Consider the following 14,377-nt stretch of genomic DNA (forward strand, 5'->3'; position numbering starts at 1 on the left):
ATATATGAATTTACCTAACTAGAACTCAAAAAATACAATAAAACAAAAGACCAGCTAGTGGTTCTCAGGAAAGATTCAAATATATTATCTGTCCAAAAACCAAAGCAGCAAGCACCCAAACACGGGAAAAGAACAGAACATTGGGAACAGTGCATAGGGAATGGTGTGAGTGAAATACTGCCCTAAGGTAATACTGTGGTTCTGACATGACAGTGGGAGTGAAGAAGTATGAGGACTTATATAAAGTTTTAAAAATAAGTCATAGTCCCATTTTAATATGTTATTGATTTAAATGTGGCTTATAATACAATTAATGTTGTTCTTATGTTTATTTTAAACCTAAGAATCACTACCTAAGAGTCACTATAGTAAACAGGATAGTTATATATGCTACCACATCCCAACTCCTGATCTAGCAAACAAGTTCCTCTTAAGTAAACCCTTTATAACACCTTTCCTGGTCAATCCACCTCCTCTTAAGTCAAATTCACTTCAATAAGATACTTCCTCTAGACCCGCCATGCTTTCCAGCCTGTTTCCTTGCACAGGATGCCAGACTTAAGCAACAAATGTTGACTCATGCTGCAGCTTCAGTAGAGCCTGCTGTGTAATTCTGGGACCTTCACGACAACCCTGTGAGGTGGGTATCATTAGCCCCACGTTACAGAGGAGGGGACACAAACTGAGACAGACAGACTTGCCCAGTGGCTAAGCTGAGATTCAAAGCCAGACCAGCTCACTCTCAGATGAGTGATGTTTAAAGTAGCCCAGAGGGAAAACAAAGGCTGCCCCAAATAGAAACTATGACTGTACCTAGAATTTTGGAGCAGCTGAGGAAGAGGTTCAATAATATTAATAACCTCTTCATTGTCACTTAACATCATAAACAGAAATTACACTATATCCTGCTATCATTAAAATTTAAAGGTAACAGCCCAGCCGGTGTGGCTCAGTGGCTGAGCGTCGACCTATGAACCAGGAGGTCACAGTTCGATTCCTGGTCAGGGCACACACCCAGGTTGCAGGCTCGCCCCCCAGTAGGGGGAATGCAGGAGGCAGCTGATCAATGATTCTCTCTAATCACTGATGTTTCTATCACTCTCTCCCCCTTCCTCTCTGAAATAAATAAAAATATATATATTTTTTTTAATTTAAAGGTAATAAAAACCGTAATTTACCTTATCCTTTTCATGGAAAAAAATGACGTTACAGATACACTCACACTCATTGACTCTGAAAAGACATAGTAAACTGGTATGATTCTACGTAAGTCCTGGTGAGTGGAAGTTATAAAGACATAAATGAAAATCTAGTGGTTGTAGTCAATAATAATAAGAGTGAATTTTGTGGGGATTATGTAAGTGGGCTGCTGCCTAGACAGATTTAGTTTCAAAATATGAAACCTCAATCCAGGCACTTGAACCAAGAGAATATACCACAAACGTAGGCACCTAAATTATATGATGATACATTCTGACATCTACACATAATTTAGTCACAGTAAAAAATGGTTACATAGTAAGTACCCTACCAATCTTGAAAACTGGGGTAACTTTGGAACGTATTTCCCATGCAAAAATATGTACTGTACTTAGTAAATAACATTTAAATGATAGGGTGTTTAAAATCTCGCCCTAACCGGTTTGGCTCAGTGGATAGAGTGTCGGCCTGCAGACTCAAGGATCCCAGGTTCAATTCAGGTCAAGGGCATGTACCTTGGTTGCGGGCACATCCCCAGTAGGGGGTGTGCAGGAGGCAGCTGATCGATGTTTCTCTCTCATCAATGTTTCTAACTCTCTATCCCTCTCCCTTCCTCTCTGTAAAAAATCAGTAAGATGTGTGTTTTTTTTAAATCTAATATAAACACATTTTTATGGGTGAAATAGTATTTTTTTAAATCCTCACCTGAGGATATTTTTTCTATTGATTTTATTTATTTATTTATTTATTTATTTATTTATTTATTTATTTATTTTAGAGAGGAGATGAGAGGGGGAGAGACAAAGAGAGAGAAACATCGATGTGAGAGAGACACATCGACTGGTTGCCTCCTGCACCCGCCTGACTAAGGCCAGGGCTGGAGCCTGCAACGAAGGTACATGCCCTTGACCGGAATCAAAACTAGGTCCCTTCAGTCCACGGGCCAACACTGAGGGCTGAGCCAAAACAACCAGGGCTATGTGAAATGGTCATTAGGAGAAAAGCCTTAATCTGAAAACTTATCGTTAGTTTGGTACAAATCAACAATATTCCCATGCTGCTGCTGCTCCAACGAAAGCACCAAGATGTCCAGTTATACAATCTATAGCTTTTCTTAAAGGGTTTCCAGGTTTGCCCAGCTGGCATGCTTCCGTAGGTGAGGATCAACCTATGAACCAGGAGGTCACAGTTCAATTCCCAGTAGGGGCACATACACAATTTGTGGGCTTGATCCCTATTAGCAGGTATGCAAGAGGCAGCTAATAGGTGATTCTCATATTTTAGGGGGAAAAAAGGCATCAAGATTCTCAAAAACACTCAAAACTACCATGAAGCTATGAAAATTTCAATGAAAAACCATGATTACATTTATTTACATATGAAAGCTCTATAGAACTGGCAGTGCCAACATGAAGACACTGTTTGCCTATAACGTGTCTTATCTAGTGGGTTAAACATTTTGAATCCTCTTTTCATGTGACACCACACAAAAGTGCTCTGGACTTTTGTAAGTATTCATAGTAAGTCTTAGCTACAAGCCTAACTTTTCTGGTTTTAAAACTTACTCAGTTTTTACCAAATAATCAAAAGAATTAAGTATCATTCAGCATTAAGGAAAATATCCACAAATTATTATTCAAGGTGAAGATACAATAGAAGAAGCCTATCTTGTAGTTTATTGGGAAACAAATTTTGTTCTGAAGACCGCTATATATTTTTTAAATGTATTTATACTGATTTCAGACAGAAGGGAAAGGGAGAGATAGATAGAAACATCAATGATGAGAGTGAGTCATTGACCAGCTGCCTCCTGCACGCCCCACATTAGGGATCAAGCCTGCAACCCAGGCATGTGCTCTGACCAGGAATCAAACTGTGACCTCCTGGGTTCATAGGTCAATGCCCAACCATTGAGCCACACCGGCCAGGCAAGTAAACCTCTATATTTTAAAAGTATCTCCAGATTGGCATGAGCAGATGCTCCAAAAATATCTGATTTTAAAAAATTACCATTTTGCCCAACTGGTATGACTCAGTGGTAGAACATCAACCTATGATCCTGGAGGTCACGGTTCGAATCCTGGTCAGGGCACATGCTCAGGCTGCAGGCTCAGTTTGAGCATGTTTGGGAGGCAACCAATTGACATGCCTCTCTCACGTCAATGTCTCTCTCATTCTCTCTCTCCCTCTCGCGCTGTCTTTCCCTCCCTCCCCCCCTCCCTTCCTGTCTTAATGGAAAAAAATATCCTCTGGTTAGAATTGACAAAAAAATTAAAGTTACCATTTTTAAAGTCTAAAAACTACTTCATTGATCACAGATACTCTTTTATGTACTGTGGTGCTTTAGAAAATATGTGAAATTAAAATATCATTAAAAGTGATGCTTTTAAATCAAAAATCTTTAGCATCACTTGTACTGCTCATGAAGAAAAGAATAACTGACCCTCTCCACCATACCTAAGGCCAGGTAACTAGTCAGGCACATAACACACAAAAATTATTGGGATAAATGAATAAATACAAATTTCCTTTCAGTTATCTTTGATGCACCCGTCTAAGCTGGAATGGAGCTGTGAAAACATGGTCCTTTTTGCCTGAGGTCAAGAAATTTTACAATTATAATTTTTAATTGTAAGGTATATAACAGTTCATAAATATTAAATAATTTTAAAAGTGCCTTTGATATTTACTGCTTTGTATTACAGAAAATGAACAGCTGATTCTTCCCAGATGTAAAAAAACACACTCCTGAAGCACTGAAAACTAATTCCTACACACTCAGTTTAGTGGAGTAAACCCTAGGATGAATGCAGGAAAGCGCAATCATCTTATTTCTAAAAAAGAATATAGCACTCATAGAGAGGAAATGAACCCTTGAGTACACACAACTTAAGAAAAAGAATATTACTACTTTTGAGAAGTCCCAGTGTATTCCTTCCTGGATGCATCTGACTGTGATTTTTAATAAATGCAAATGTTTTGTGGTTTAGCAGTGTGTTCTGGTCTCTTTATAACTAAAGCGATCAGAGGACTGTAGATACTTCTCAGAAGTTCCTGAAATCTGATTTAAATCAAACTTTAAAACGGTTTTCTGGTATATCATAAAAAAGTGAGTGAAAGACAAAAGCTAATTAAAAGAAAAACAGTATTGCCCTGGCTGGTTTGGCTCAGTGGATAGAGGGTCAGCCTGGGGACTGTGGGGTCCCAGGTTTGATCCCGGTCAGGGCACATGCCCAGGTTGCGGGCTCATCCCCAATAGGAGGCGTGCAGGAGGCAGCCAACAAATGAGTCCCTCTCATCATGGATGTTTCTATTTCTCTCCCTCTCCCTTTCTCTCTAAAATAAATAAAATTATTTTAAAAGAAAGAAAAACAGTATCTACTGTGCTACTTAACCACTGACAAATAAATATTTATATACCACTTTTTAATCGTATACTTTTAATAAAGGTCCTACCTACTAACAACTCAAAATATATGAGATATATTTATCTAATTTTATCCCCTTTACAAAGCTCTGCATTTTTAACTTTAAAAACTATCAAAGATCTAATTAGCTGAGAAGTTCTACAATATAAGAGGGTAGCTAAATCAGCAGCAAATGGAAATTTAAGTCTCATTACTCAAAATTAACTCATGCAGACAATTACAGAATATTTAATAAATGTAAAGATGCAAAGGATCTTTCTGAAAATTGCTGCCTACATTATTAATCATCGTAATTTGTCACTCTCAAAAAACTGGAGTCCTTCTATACACGTCTGGCAACTGTCATCGACACCGCTGCAACTGAATATGAGGGCAGCAACATCCGGCTCTGCCACCCCAAGAAAGCCACAGACTTCGTCCAACAAATTGTGTTTTATTATGTGCAATATTCAGAACATGTGCAAAGATAGAACGATAAAAGCCAAGTATAAAAATCTAAAACAATTCCTGTAAAACTGTTACTACTGTACCATGTGAAATAAATATTTTAGGACCTTACTAATCCCTTTAAATAATGTGCTTCAGAAGTAAATATTAAACCTTTTTCCCTTTCATAATATATTCAGATAATTATTTACATAGGAGAACCTACCATGACCCAGTTTTTTTAGGAGAGAAGACGGAAAAGACCCTTAAATCAATTTTCCTCAAAATAAGGAAACCCAGACAGAGAAGATACGTGTCCCTATGTAACGTGTCCATGTGTTGGCTGGATGATTAAATGAGATGTGCCTGGCCGAAACCGGTTTGGCTCAGTGGATAGAGCGTTGGCCTGCGGACTCCAGGGTCCCAGGTTCTATTCCAGTCAAGGGCATGTACCTTGGTTGCGGGCACATCCCCAGTAGGGAGTGTGCAAGAGGCAGCTGATCGATGTTTCTCTCTCATCGATGTTTCTAACTTTCTATCCCTCTCTCTTCCTCTCTGTAAAAAATCAATAAAATATATTTTAAAAAAATAAATAAATAAAATAAAATAAAATAAATGAGATGTGCCTGAAGTGCTTTTAATATTGAAACATACTATGTCACTAAAAGGAGTTACTCTGCTACAGGCTATCTTAGAGGAAGACGGGTGTTTGTTTTCATTGTGGGGAGAATGAACAGGATTTTGTAGAACATTTTGTGAAAAAAGTAACTATGGTCCTTTAAATCATAAACTACATGGGTTGTCAATTTTACTTTGATAAGTTAAATTATTCCCAATAAAAAATATCAGAGACTTTTGAAACCCTCAGACTTTGTAAACGTCTTCACACAGTTCAGAAGCACACTGCTAAATCACAAAATCTTCACAGAGGGGTTGATCTCATTAAACACAGTCAAATGCGATCAGGAAGGAATACACAGGGACTTCTCAAAAGTAGTAATAAGCACCAGCTGGTTTGGCTCAGTGGCTAGCGTAAGCCTGCAGAATGAAGTGTGCTGGGTTCAATTCCAGGTTGTGGGTTCGATCCCTACCCAGTAGAGGGCGTGTAGGAGGCAGCCAATCAATGATTCTCTCATCCGTCTTTCCCTATCCCTTCCTCTCTGAAATCAATAAAAATATATCTTTTTTAAAAAGCACTAATAAAGATTTTTGTGGATGAGCTGCTGCTCTCCCATGCTGCCGGCAGGATTGGAATAAACACTCATATATGATTCAACCCTGTCTCTGCTGAATTGGCTCAAGTAGTGACAGGCAGTCCAGTCCCATTGATTGTCCAGGTACATATTCTGGAGACCACATTCGGGCTGCCAGTAGTCATAGGATCAGATAACAGCCCCACCTTTGTAGCCAAGATATCTCAAAATATAGCTCAAGCCTCAGGCCCAGAATCTGGACAGGCATGAGCAGAACTCTAAAAAGTAGTTTAACTAAATTTGTCCTAGAAACCGGTGAAAACTGGACCAACCTCCTGCCCTCCGCCCTCTTATGGGCCATGTGTACCCTCTACTGGGAGAGGTTCCTCCCTTCTTTTTGAGGTCATGTATAGTAGACCTCCCCCTACCACCCCCATCCTTTCCAGGGTCAGGGAGAAACTGAAAGCTGAAATTCATAACCATTCCTTGCTCAAGTCCTTACAGGCTCTGCAGTATACCCAGAGAGCCACCCATAAGCTTGTTCGAGATGCACTGCCAGTGCCCATAGGGGACCCTGTACATCCCTTCCAGCCCAGGGACTCGGTGTGGGTAAAGAAGTTCACTGCCCAAGGACTCACCCCAACCTGAAAGGGACACTACACTGTTATCCTGAGCACGCCCACGCCCACGCCTATTGAAGTGGACGGCACCCAGATCTGGCTACACCACTCCCAGCTCCTGCACCAGGAAACGGCCTGGATCCTGACAACCACCCGTGAGATCCCTAGCCTGGGCTCCACGCAGGCCAGGAGGAGACTCGACACCTGCAGGAGAGGAACTGGACTTCACTGTGGACAGTACTGTTGGGGACTGTGGTACTAGGGGCCTTGGCCAGAAGCGGGAGACGAGGTAGAAATGCAAACCGTCCCATGATTGGGCCCGTAAGTTTCAAGACAAGGGGGGACTGAAAGGGCAGAGCAGGACAGCACAAAATGTACTGTACCCTCCATCCTGTGTAACTATGTATATGACTCCTTTTTCTAAGAAAACCGCGAGAATGTAACAGTTGCATAAACCTGCCAATAGGAATGTAGAGAAGTGGACTCAGTCCAAATTAGGCAAGCTGCACAGTACCCCTGTGTAACCAGACCCCTGACCCCTGACCAATCAACGGGGCCACGAACATTCCCCCCCCCCCCCCCCCCGCCCACTGCTTTGGACCCCCTTTAAAGCCTTTGTTCTCCCAAGGCTCTCGCTCTCCCCTGTGATTGCTGGAGACGAGAGCTCGTGCTAGCACGAATAAAGATTCTTATGCTTTTACATCGGGCTTGGCTCCTTCCTGGTGGGTTTTTGGGGATCCTGAACACTGGGCATAACCACCACAAAGGGATGTGAGAGACGTCTCTGGGAGGACCAGGTATGCAGCAGCGCCCACCAGTAGGCTGCAGAAAGAGCAGAGGGGGGAGCCCAAAGGACTGTCTGACCTGGCTGGGAGCAGTCTGCCCCCGGACCTGGGGGTCAACCTAGGAACCATTCCATTCGAGAACTGCCTATTAGCATGGAAGATTAACAACCCAGTTGCCCAAACAATGGAGTCGCACCTCAGCCTCCTACTTCCCCAGGCCTGTAATCCCTCCTTCCCCATGTAATCTTTCTCTCACCCTATATAAGCAGCTGGCTTATGGGGGCTGCAGAGAATTTTGTGAATGACTTGCTGCTCTCCCATACTGCCTGCAGGATTGGAATAAACACTCATGTGTGATTTCCTTTCTTAAAAGAAAAGTACTTACAATACTTTTTCTTAAGTTGCGTGTACTCAAGGGTTCCTTGGTTCTCCATGAGTGCTATATTTAAAAACTGAACACACATCTTACCTCCTGAATAAGTCTCAATAGAACTCCTTATGTCCATGTTCAATTTATATAACCTAGTATGTATCTTATAACCCATTTGCAGTTTGAACTATTCCTGTGATTAAATTTTTTGTTGTTAAATATATCATACACTGAAAATCTATAACCTCTATGAATAGTTTTAAAAAAGAACAGGTAAAATGAATTTGAATAACTGCGTTGCCTGTTCCCACGTCACTCTTTTCTTCAAAAAAAAAAAAAAAACTCTACAATTCAGTCACCACAGATCAGGAAAACATTATTGCTGTTGTTACTTTTAAAAGATCAAAGAGGCAGTTTAACATAGTGGTTTGAGAGTATGAACTCTGGAGCCAAACAACCTGGATTCAAATATGACCTTGGGCTAGGTTTACTTAACTTTTTCCCAACTTGGTTATTCATTCTCTCACAGGGTTATTCAGAAGATTAAAAGAGGAAGATTACTATGCCTGATTCATAGTAAGTGTAATGTGTCAGCTATTATTGTTAAAATCAGGAAGGAAAGACAAAATTCAAGCCAGACTTGCAGCCTGAATTCTTTTTAGGAGTATTATGCTTTTTACTAAAATTGACTTCAGTATTCTTACCGACTCCATTTCCAACGCTTCTCATTTACAGGTTAGCTGGTCGTTAGTGATCTAACTACACTGATAAAACTACATTTCTATCACAAGGATGACTCTTCTCCCATACTATCCATCTTAAATTTGTGAAAATATTACCTTCCCTATTGAACTTTAAGAAGCACGATAGGGGTCAAAACTTGTACTTAAGGTAGTGTGTATAGTGTAGGTCTATTTCACTTTGAGTCAAATGCATAAGCATCAGTAATCTAGAGAAGGGGTGGGGAATATCCGACCTGTGGGCCATATGCAAAATCATTTGGTCTGGCCCGGCCAAGGCATTAGGGGTGAGTTAATTAAATGTTTGGCCAAATATAGCAGACTTGATTTTAAGATGATAATTTTTTAGAGCCTGCAAATGATGTTAAAAATATCCAAATGCCTCTTGGCAGAAAAAAAGGTTCCCCACCCCTGATTTAGAAGCTCATGTACTCCTGGTGCTTAAATGTTATTTTAATTCCAATCCATAAACTGAGTGCTGCAATTTATCTGAAGGACAGAATGTGCATAAGTGATGTTGACTTGCACATGGATAGATATACATATACATGGTACTTTTCAATGCTGCACTATATTTAATTCACTAAATGTCTGTCTGTTTTCCCGACCTATGGATCAATCATCAAGACCTTTTGAGTAGCAAAATCTCCTGACAATAGATCTATGGTCATTATAACCTTAAAAATACTGATACTTTTTCACATGTAACTTATTCCTTTTCCAAGAAGCCTACGAACAATTTCAGGAAGGACATCAAAAAGCAACTGTAAATTCTGCACTCAATAGTATGGTATCGTGGATTCTTTCATGCCTAGAGACCCTTGTATGCTCACAGCTGAAGATTACACTAACAGACGTGCCAGCTGTCTTCAAGTACTCCAAGGAGCCATGGAGAAGAGTACAGACTTAATTCTTCATGTTCCAGAGGCAGGACAAGTTGTAAGGAAACAGATTTCTGATAGAGCAAAAGAACTCTCTGAAAATTAGAATTACATATGTAAAATTGGAAAAGGGAATCATGTAAGGCACCGAATACTATTATCACTAAAAATGTTTGAGTAGAACACTGACATTTAGGAATGGTGTGGAAAAGGTAAGTATTTAATAAAGAGTTGGACTACATGATCACAAACCTCTCCTTCAATTAAAATGTTCTTGAATTTTCTTAATACTTAATCCCAAGTGATGGTCTAATGTACAACACGAACATGCTATAGGCATATGCGTACCTGCACCATGTTGCAGAGTGTATGAGAATACATGAATATGACCCCTTCACCTGGGGCAACTGACATTTTAGAAGTTGGAAGATCCTATCCCTATTTGCTTGGAATTCTATCATTCCATGATCCCCAACCCAAGTGAAAGATAGCAAAATTATAAGAACATTGATTTTATTATTTTATAAACATTTCTAAAATTCAGAAAAAAATTTTAAATGAGGAAAAATGGGTAATCCTATCTAATAAAAGGGTAATATGCAAATTGACCATCACTCCAACACACAAGATGGCTGCCCCCATGTGGACACAAGATGGCTGCCACAAGATGGCCAGCAATGGAGGGCAGTTGTGGGCGATCAGGCCAGCAGGGGAGGGCAGTTGGGGGGGACCCAGGCCTGCAGGGGAGATCAGTAGGGGTGACCAGGCCTGCAGGGGAGGGCAGATAGGGACAATCAGGCTGGCAAGGGAGCAGTTAGGCATCAATCAGGCTGGCAGGGTAGTGGTTAACGGGTGATCAGGCTGGCAGGCAGAAGTGGTTAGGGGCAATCAGGAAGGCAGGCAGGCAAGTAGTTGGGAGCCAGCAGTCCTGGACTGTGAGAGGGATCCCAGATTGGAGAGGGTGCAGGCTGGGCTGAGGGACACCCCGCCCCCCGTGCACGAATTTCATGCACCGGGCCTCTACAAAAGCCTAATATGCAAATTGTCAACTGGGAAAGCAGGAGTTCAATCGTTCGCTATGATGTGTGCTGACCACCAGGGGGTAGCACAGAACGAAGGAAGGCCCTGGCCAGCAGCTGGTAGCCGGGAAAGGGAGGCCCCAGCTGGCAGCCAGAAGGCCCCGATCGGCCCTGATCGTCAGCCAGGCCTAGGGGTCCAACCCGTGCACGCATTTCATGCACCAGGCCTCTAGTTGAAGTATAATAACTTAACCAACATACCAGACCTACTATTAAAACTACTTGGGTGGTATAAACAACATGGTTTAAAAGAGTCATATTTATCCCTACCCTATTTGGCTCAGTGGATAGAGCATCGACCTGCAGACTAAGGGTCCTGGGTTCAATTCCAATTAAGGGCACATGTCTGGAATTGTGGGCTCAATCCCCAGTAGGGAGCGAACAGGGGGCAGCCGATCAATGATTCTCTCTCGTTGATGTTTCTATCTCTCTCTCTCCTTCTTCCTTCCTCTCTGAAATCAATTTTTAAAAAATTTTTAAAGTCACATTTATTCCATATACTTACTGAGATACTAAGAAAAATATCATAAAAATAAAGTTTAAAAAAAATTTTTTTAAGCAAAAAACATGGCCTGGTCAGTAGGACTCAGCTGGTTGGAGCATCATCCCATATATCAAAAGGAGGCAGGTTCTATTCCAGGTCAGGGCACATACCCAGGTTGAGGGTTTGATCCCTAGTCGGGGCATGTGTGGGAGGCAACTAATTGATGTTTCTTTCTCACATCAATGTCTGCTGTCTGTCTCTTTTTCTTTCTCCCCTCCTTCCTTCCCTTTCTCTAAAATTATTTTTTTAAGCAAAAAACATGAATAACCTAGAACATATATCCTATAAGCACATGAAGGTATAGTATTATACTTTTATGCCTCTTTGCAATTTCCATAGTAAAACTTAAAATAAAAAGAGCACCCACATAAAAAAAAAAAAAATCAACTCTCAAATCAATATAAACATGATAGTGGGGTCTTTGTAACCTACAGGGAGAACAGGAACAAATCAGTATCCACTTAACTATATCCAAATTCACCTGGACTCAAATCTGAAAATATGTACTGCTATTTAATGTCTCAGATGCAGAGGAAATTGCAGAGGAAAAGTTCTTAAGCACTATTTAGAATAGTTTCATTGCTAAAATTGAATAACACTTCATTAGAACTTGGAATGGGAAAATGTTACCATATAAAAGGCTTGGTTTTTTTAAATCCAAGATGGATAGTAGCTTTATATCTGACTTCAGGTATTATAGTCTTAATCTACTATAAAATTGTTTTTGATAGTTTAGAATTGCTTTTAATAAATAAAATTTTGTTTCCTCTGTATTTCTTAGAATTTCCAAAGCCTAGAAAAAGGTGTTTATCTAATTTCTGTTTAACAGCTAAGACTTCGACTAACAGTGAAGAAAGAGGAAACACTAGTGTAGCATTAGAGTAGGAGTAAGACTCGAGTTCTGGCTCTGAACTTACTTTACCCTGAACATATCACTTAAGCCTTCCAGGTCATAGTACTCACCCATAAAATAATTCGAACCTGATGACTTTAGAGACTGCCCCCAGTTCTGAAGCTGGACAATAGGATGACCTTCACAGTGTGTACCCACTTTCACTGTGATGGGTACTCCATCCTTACACTAGCTATCGCACACAATACTACGGATGAACCCACATAAAATGTGCAAGGCCAGCAATGTTTAAGCAAATGTGATTTTTAAAATATACTGTACTGAAATATGGGTTAGATATCAAGGGCATTTATTTTCTTGTCTAGAATGCATTGATACTATATGCTGCAAATAAAGCTCTGAAAGTTATAAAAAACTTACAATTCAATCAACACAACTAATCCTGCTGACTCTTGAACAGAAAGGAAAATCTCTGAGTAATAATTTCTTGACATCCAATACTTGTGGCACCCATACACCCATTGAAACTGTTACTTTTATGGCATAATGAAACCAAGAGCATGAAGTAGAATGTACTCTTGGTTAAATCAGGGCAGGTGCAAATTAAGCACTTGAGAAAACTACCTTCCTAGTTAGTAATAAACTAATGAGATTTCGTTAAAAGTGTAAATGTCTGTGTCTAAATGTTTATATTGCATATAGAAAACACATAAATGGTGTTGATGTATTGTTAGCCCCACTTTATGAAGTCTAAAACTAAGCTAATCCAAATGAAAATATAGACTTCTTTTGTAAGATGGAGTAATTAATAGATGTTAGTTTATAACTATGAAATCAATAAAAGTAATAAACAAGGACCCTCAAAATTTTAGTAACAAATGGGTCATGTGGTACAAATGTAATATAATGAAAAAACATGCTTCCAGAAATATCAATACTAAGAAGTACAGCTATTGATACATCAGTTAATTCATACTGTGAAAAGACTGCCATGAGAATGTGAGCTAGCTACATAAAATTAGTGTCAGGATGTGCGAGAAAGGTAGCCAGAGTACCAGGCATGAAAGGAATAGAGCCCTAAAAACACATACAGAAGCAAGTAACTGGGGGGAAGGACTCAAAGATAGGAAACACCTATATTTAATTTATAGTCAAAGAACTCAAAGATGATATAAGTAGTAAAAATCCACAAAATGACTTTGAACCAGAGGGTTTAGGTTTCTTTAAAGAGCCTAAGACAGTGTATATGTGAGAAAACTGAATGGAGATGTAAGCTAGCATTGTGGTATTGTGATTTAACCACAAATGCCTTCCTATTTAAATATTCCAATGAGTACTGTTAGTACACATACCTCGGAGAATTCTTTCCTCATGGCAACGAAGAAAGTCCCAGATTCTAACAGTGCCGTCATCAGAGCATGTAGCAAATTTATTATCCGTGGGTGAGAAACTGTTACATGAAGACACACAGCAGGGGAAAGAAGTCAGCATTGAACAGATTATCTGTGCTTCTCAGACAGGGAAAAATAAAAACACTGTGCTGCCTTATAAACAGAAGAGGGGAGTTTCCACCCATGAAGATGCAACATAAAGAGAATGTTGGCAGCTAACCATGGCATCGCATCAAAAGAATTTAATACAGTAGTTGCTTCTTAGTTTCCAATCATCAATATTCAGAGAACTTTACAAGCATATTACTACTACTGCTATTCACACTTCCCACAATACAGGATTTCCTGTTGTACCAACAGAAAACATGGAGCTAATTTAAGTGTAGAAACTAAATGAATTCCATTTTTGCAATATTCCTGTAAACAATCTTTTAAATCACAAAAGAATACTGCTCAAAAAATTAGCATCAGCTTCCACCTCAGACACTTCATGAAATGATAAACTGAAAAAAGCTGGACAGGATTTTTAAAGACTGGTGCTAAATATTCCTACATATGATGTTTCCGATTTATTTAAAAAGTCTACGGAAAACTTTCACAGCTCCTTTCTGGCAAGCGATCTCATGAATATTGCACTTTTTCACAAAAAAAGTTAACATAGGGACATTCAGATTTGTGTGTAAAGCCCAAGAATCGGCTGCAAAGGAGAGAGCCATTTTTTTCATCTGTCGTGGAAGATCCTCGTTTCTAATTTAACTCTAAGAACTCCCTTGAACTTTTTAATCCTACGACTAAGAAGTGACCAACTGTGCAAACTCAATGTATGGGCAGGACACCACAGCAAAGTCATTGCAGAGGCATGTGTAT

General features: G+C 39.9%; 1 protein-coding gene across 4 annotated transcripts in view; it reads right to left on the bottom strand.

Moving 5' to 3' along the window:
- Positions 1-14,377, bottom strand: part of WDR33 (WD repeat domain 33) — a 112,836-nt gene that overhangs the window by 46,465 nt on the left and 51,994 nt on the right. For all 4 annotated transcript variants that reach the window (XM_079781775.1, XM_079781776.1, XM_079781774.1 and 1 more), the window contains exon 7: positions 13,472-13,569. In XM_079781775.1, coding sequence (XP_079637901.1) covers positions 13,472-13,569 — 98 coding nt within the window. The remainder of the gene's footprint in view (positions 1-13,471; positions 13,570-14,377) is intronic.

This window comes from Cnephaeus nilssonii (assembly GCF_951640355.1).
Source record: "Cnephaeus nilssonii genome assembly, chromosome: 10".
NCBI classification, from domain to species: domain Eukaryota; kingdom Metazoa; phylum Chordata; class Mammalia; order Chiroptera; family Vespertilionidae; genus Cnephaeus; species Cnephaeus nilssonii.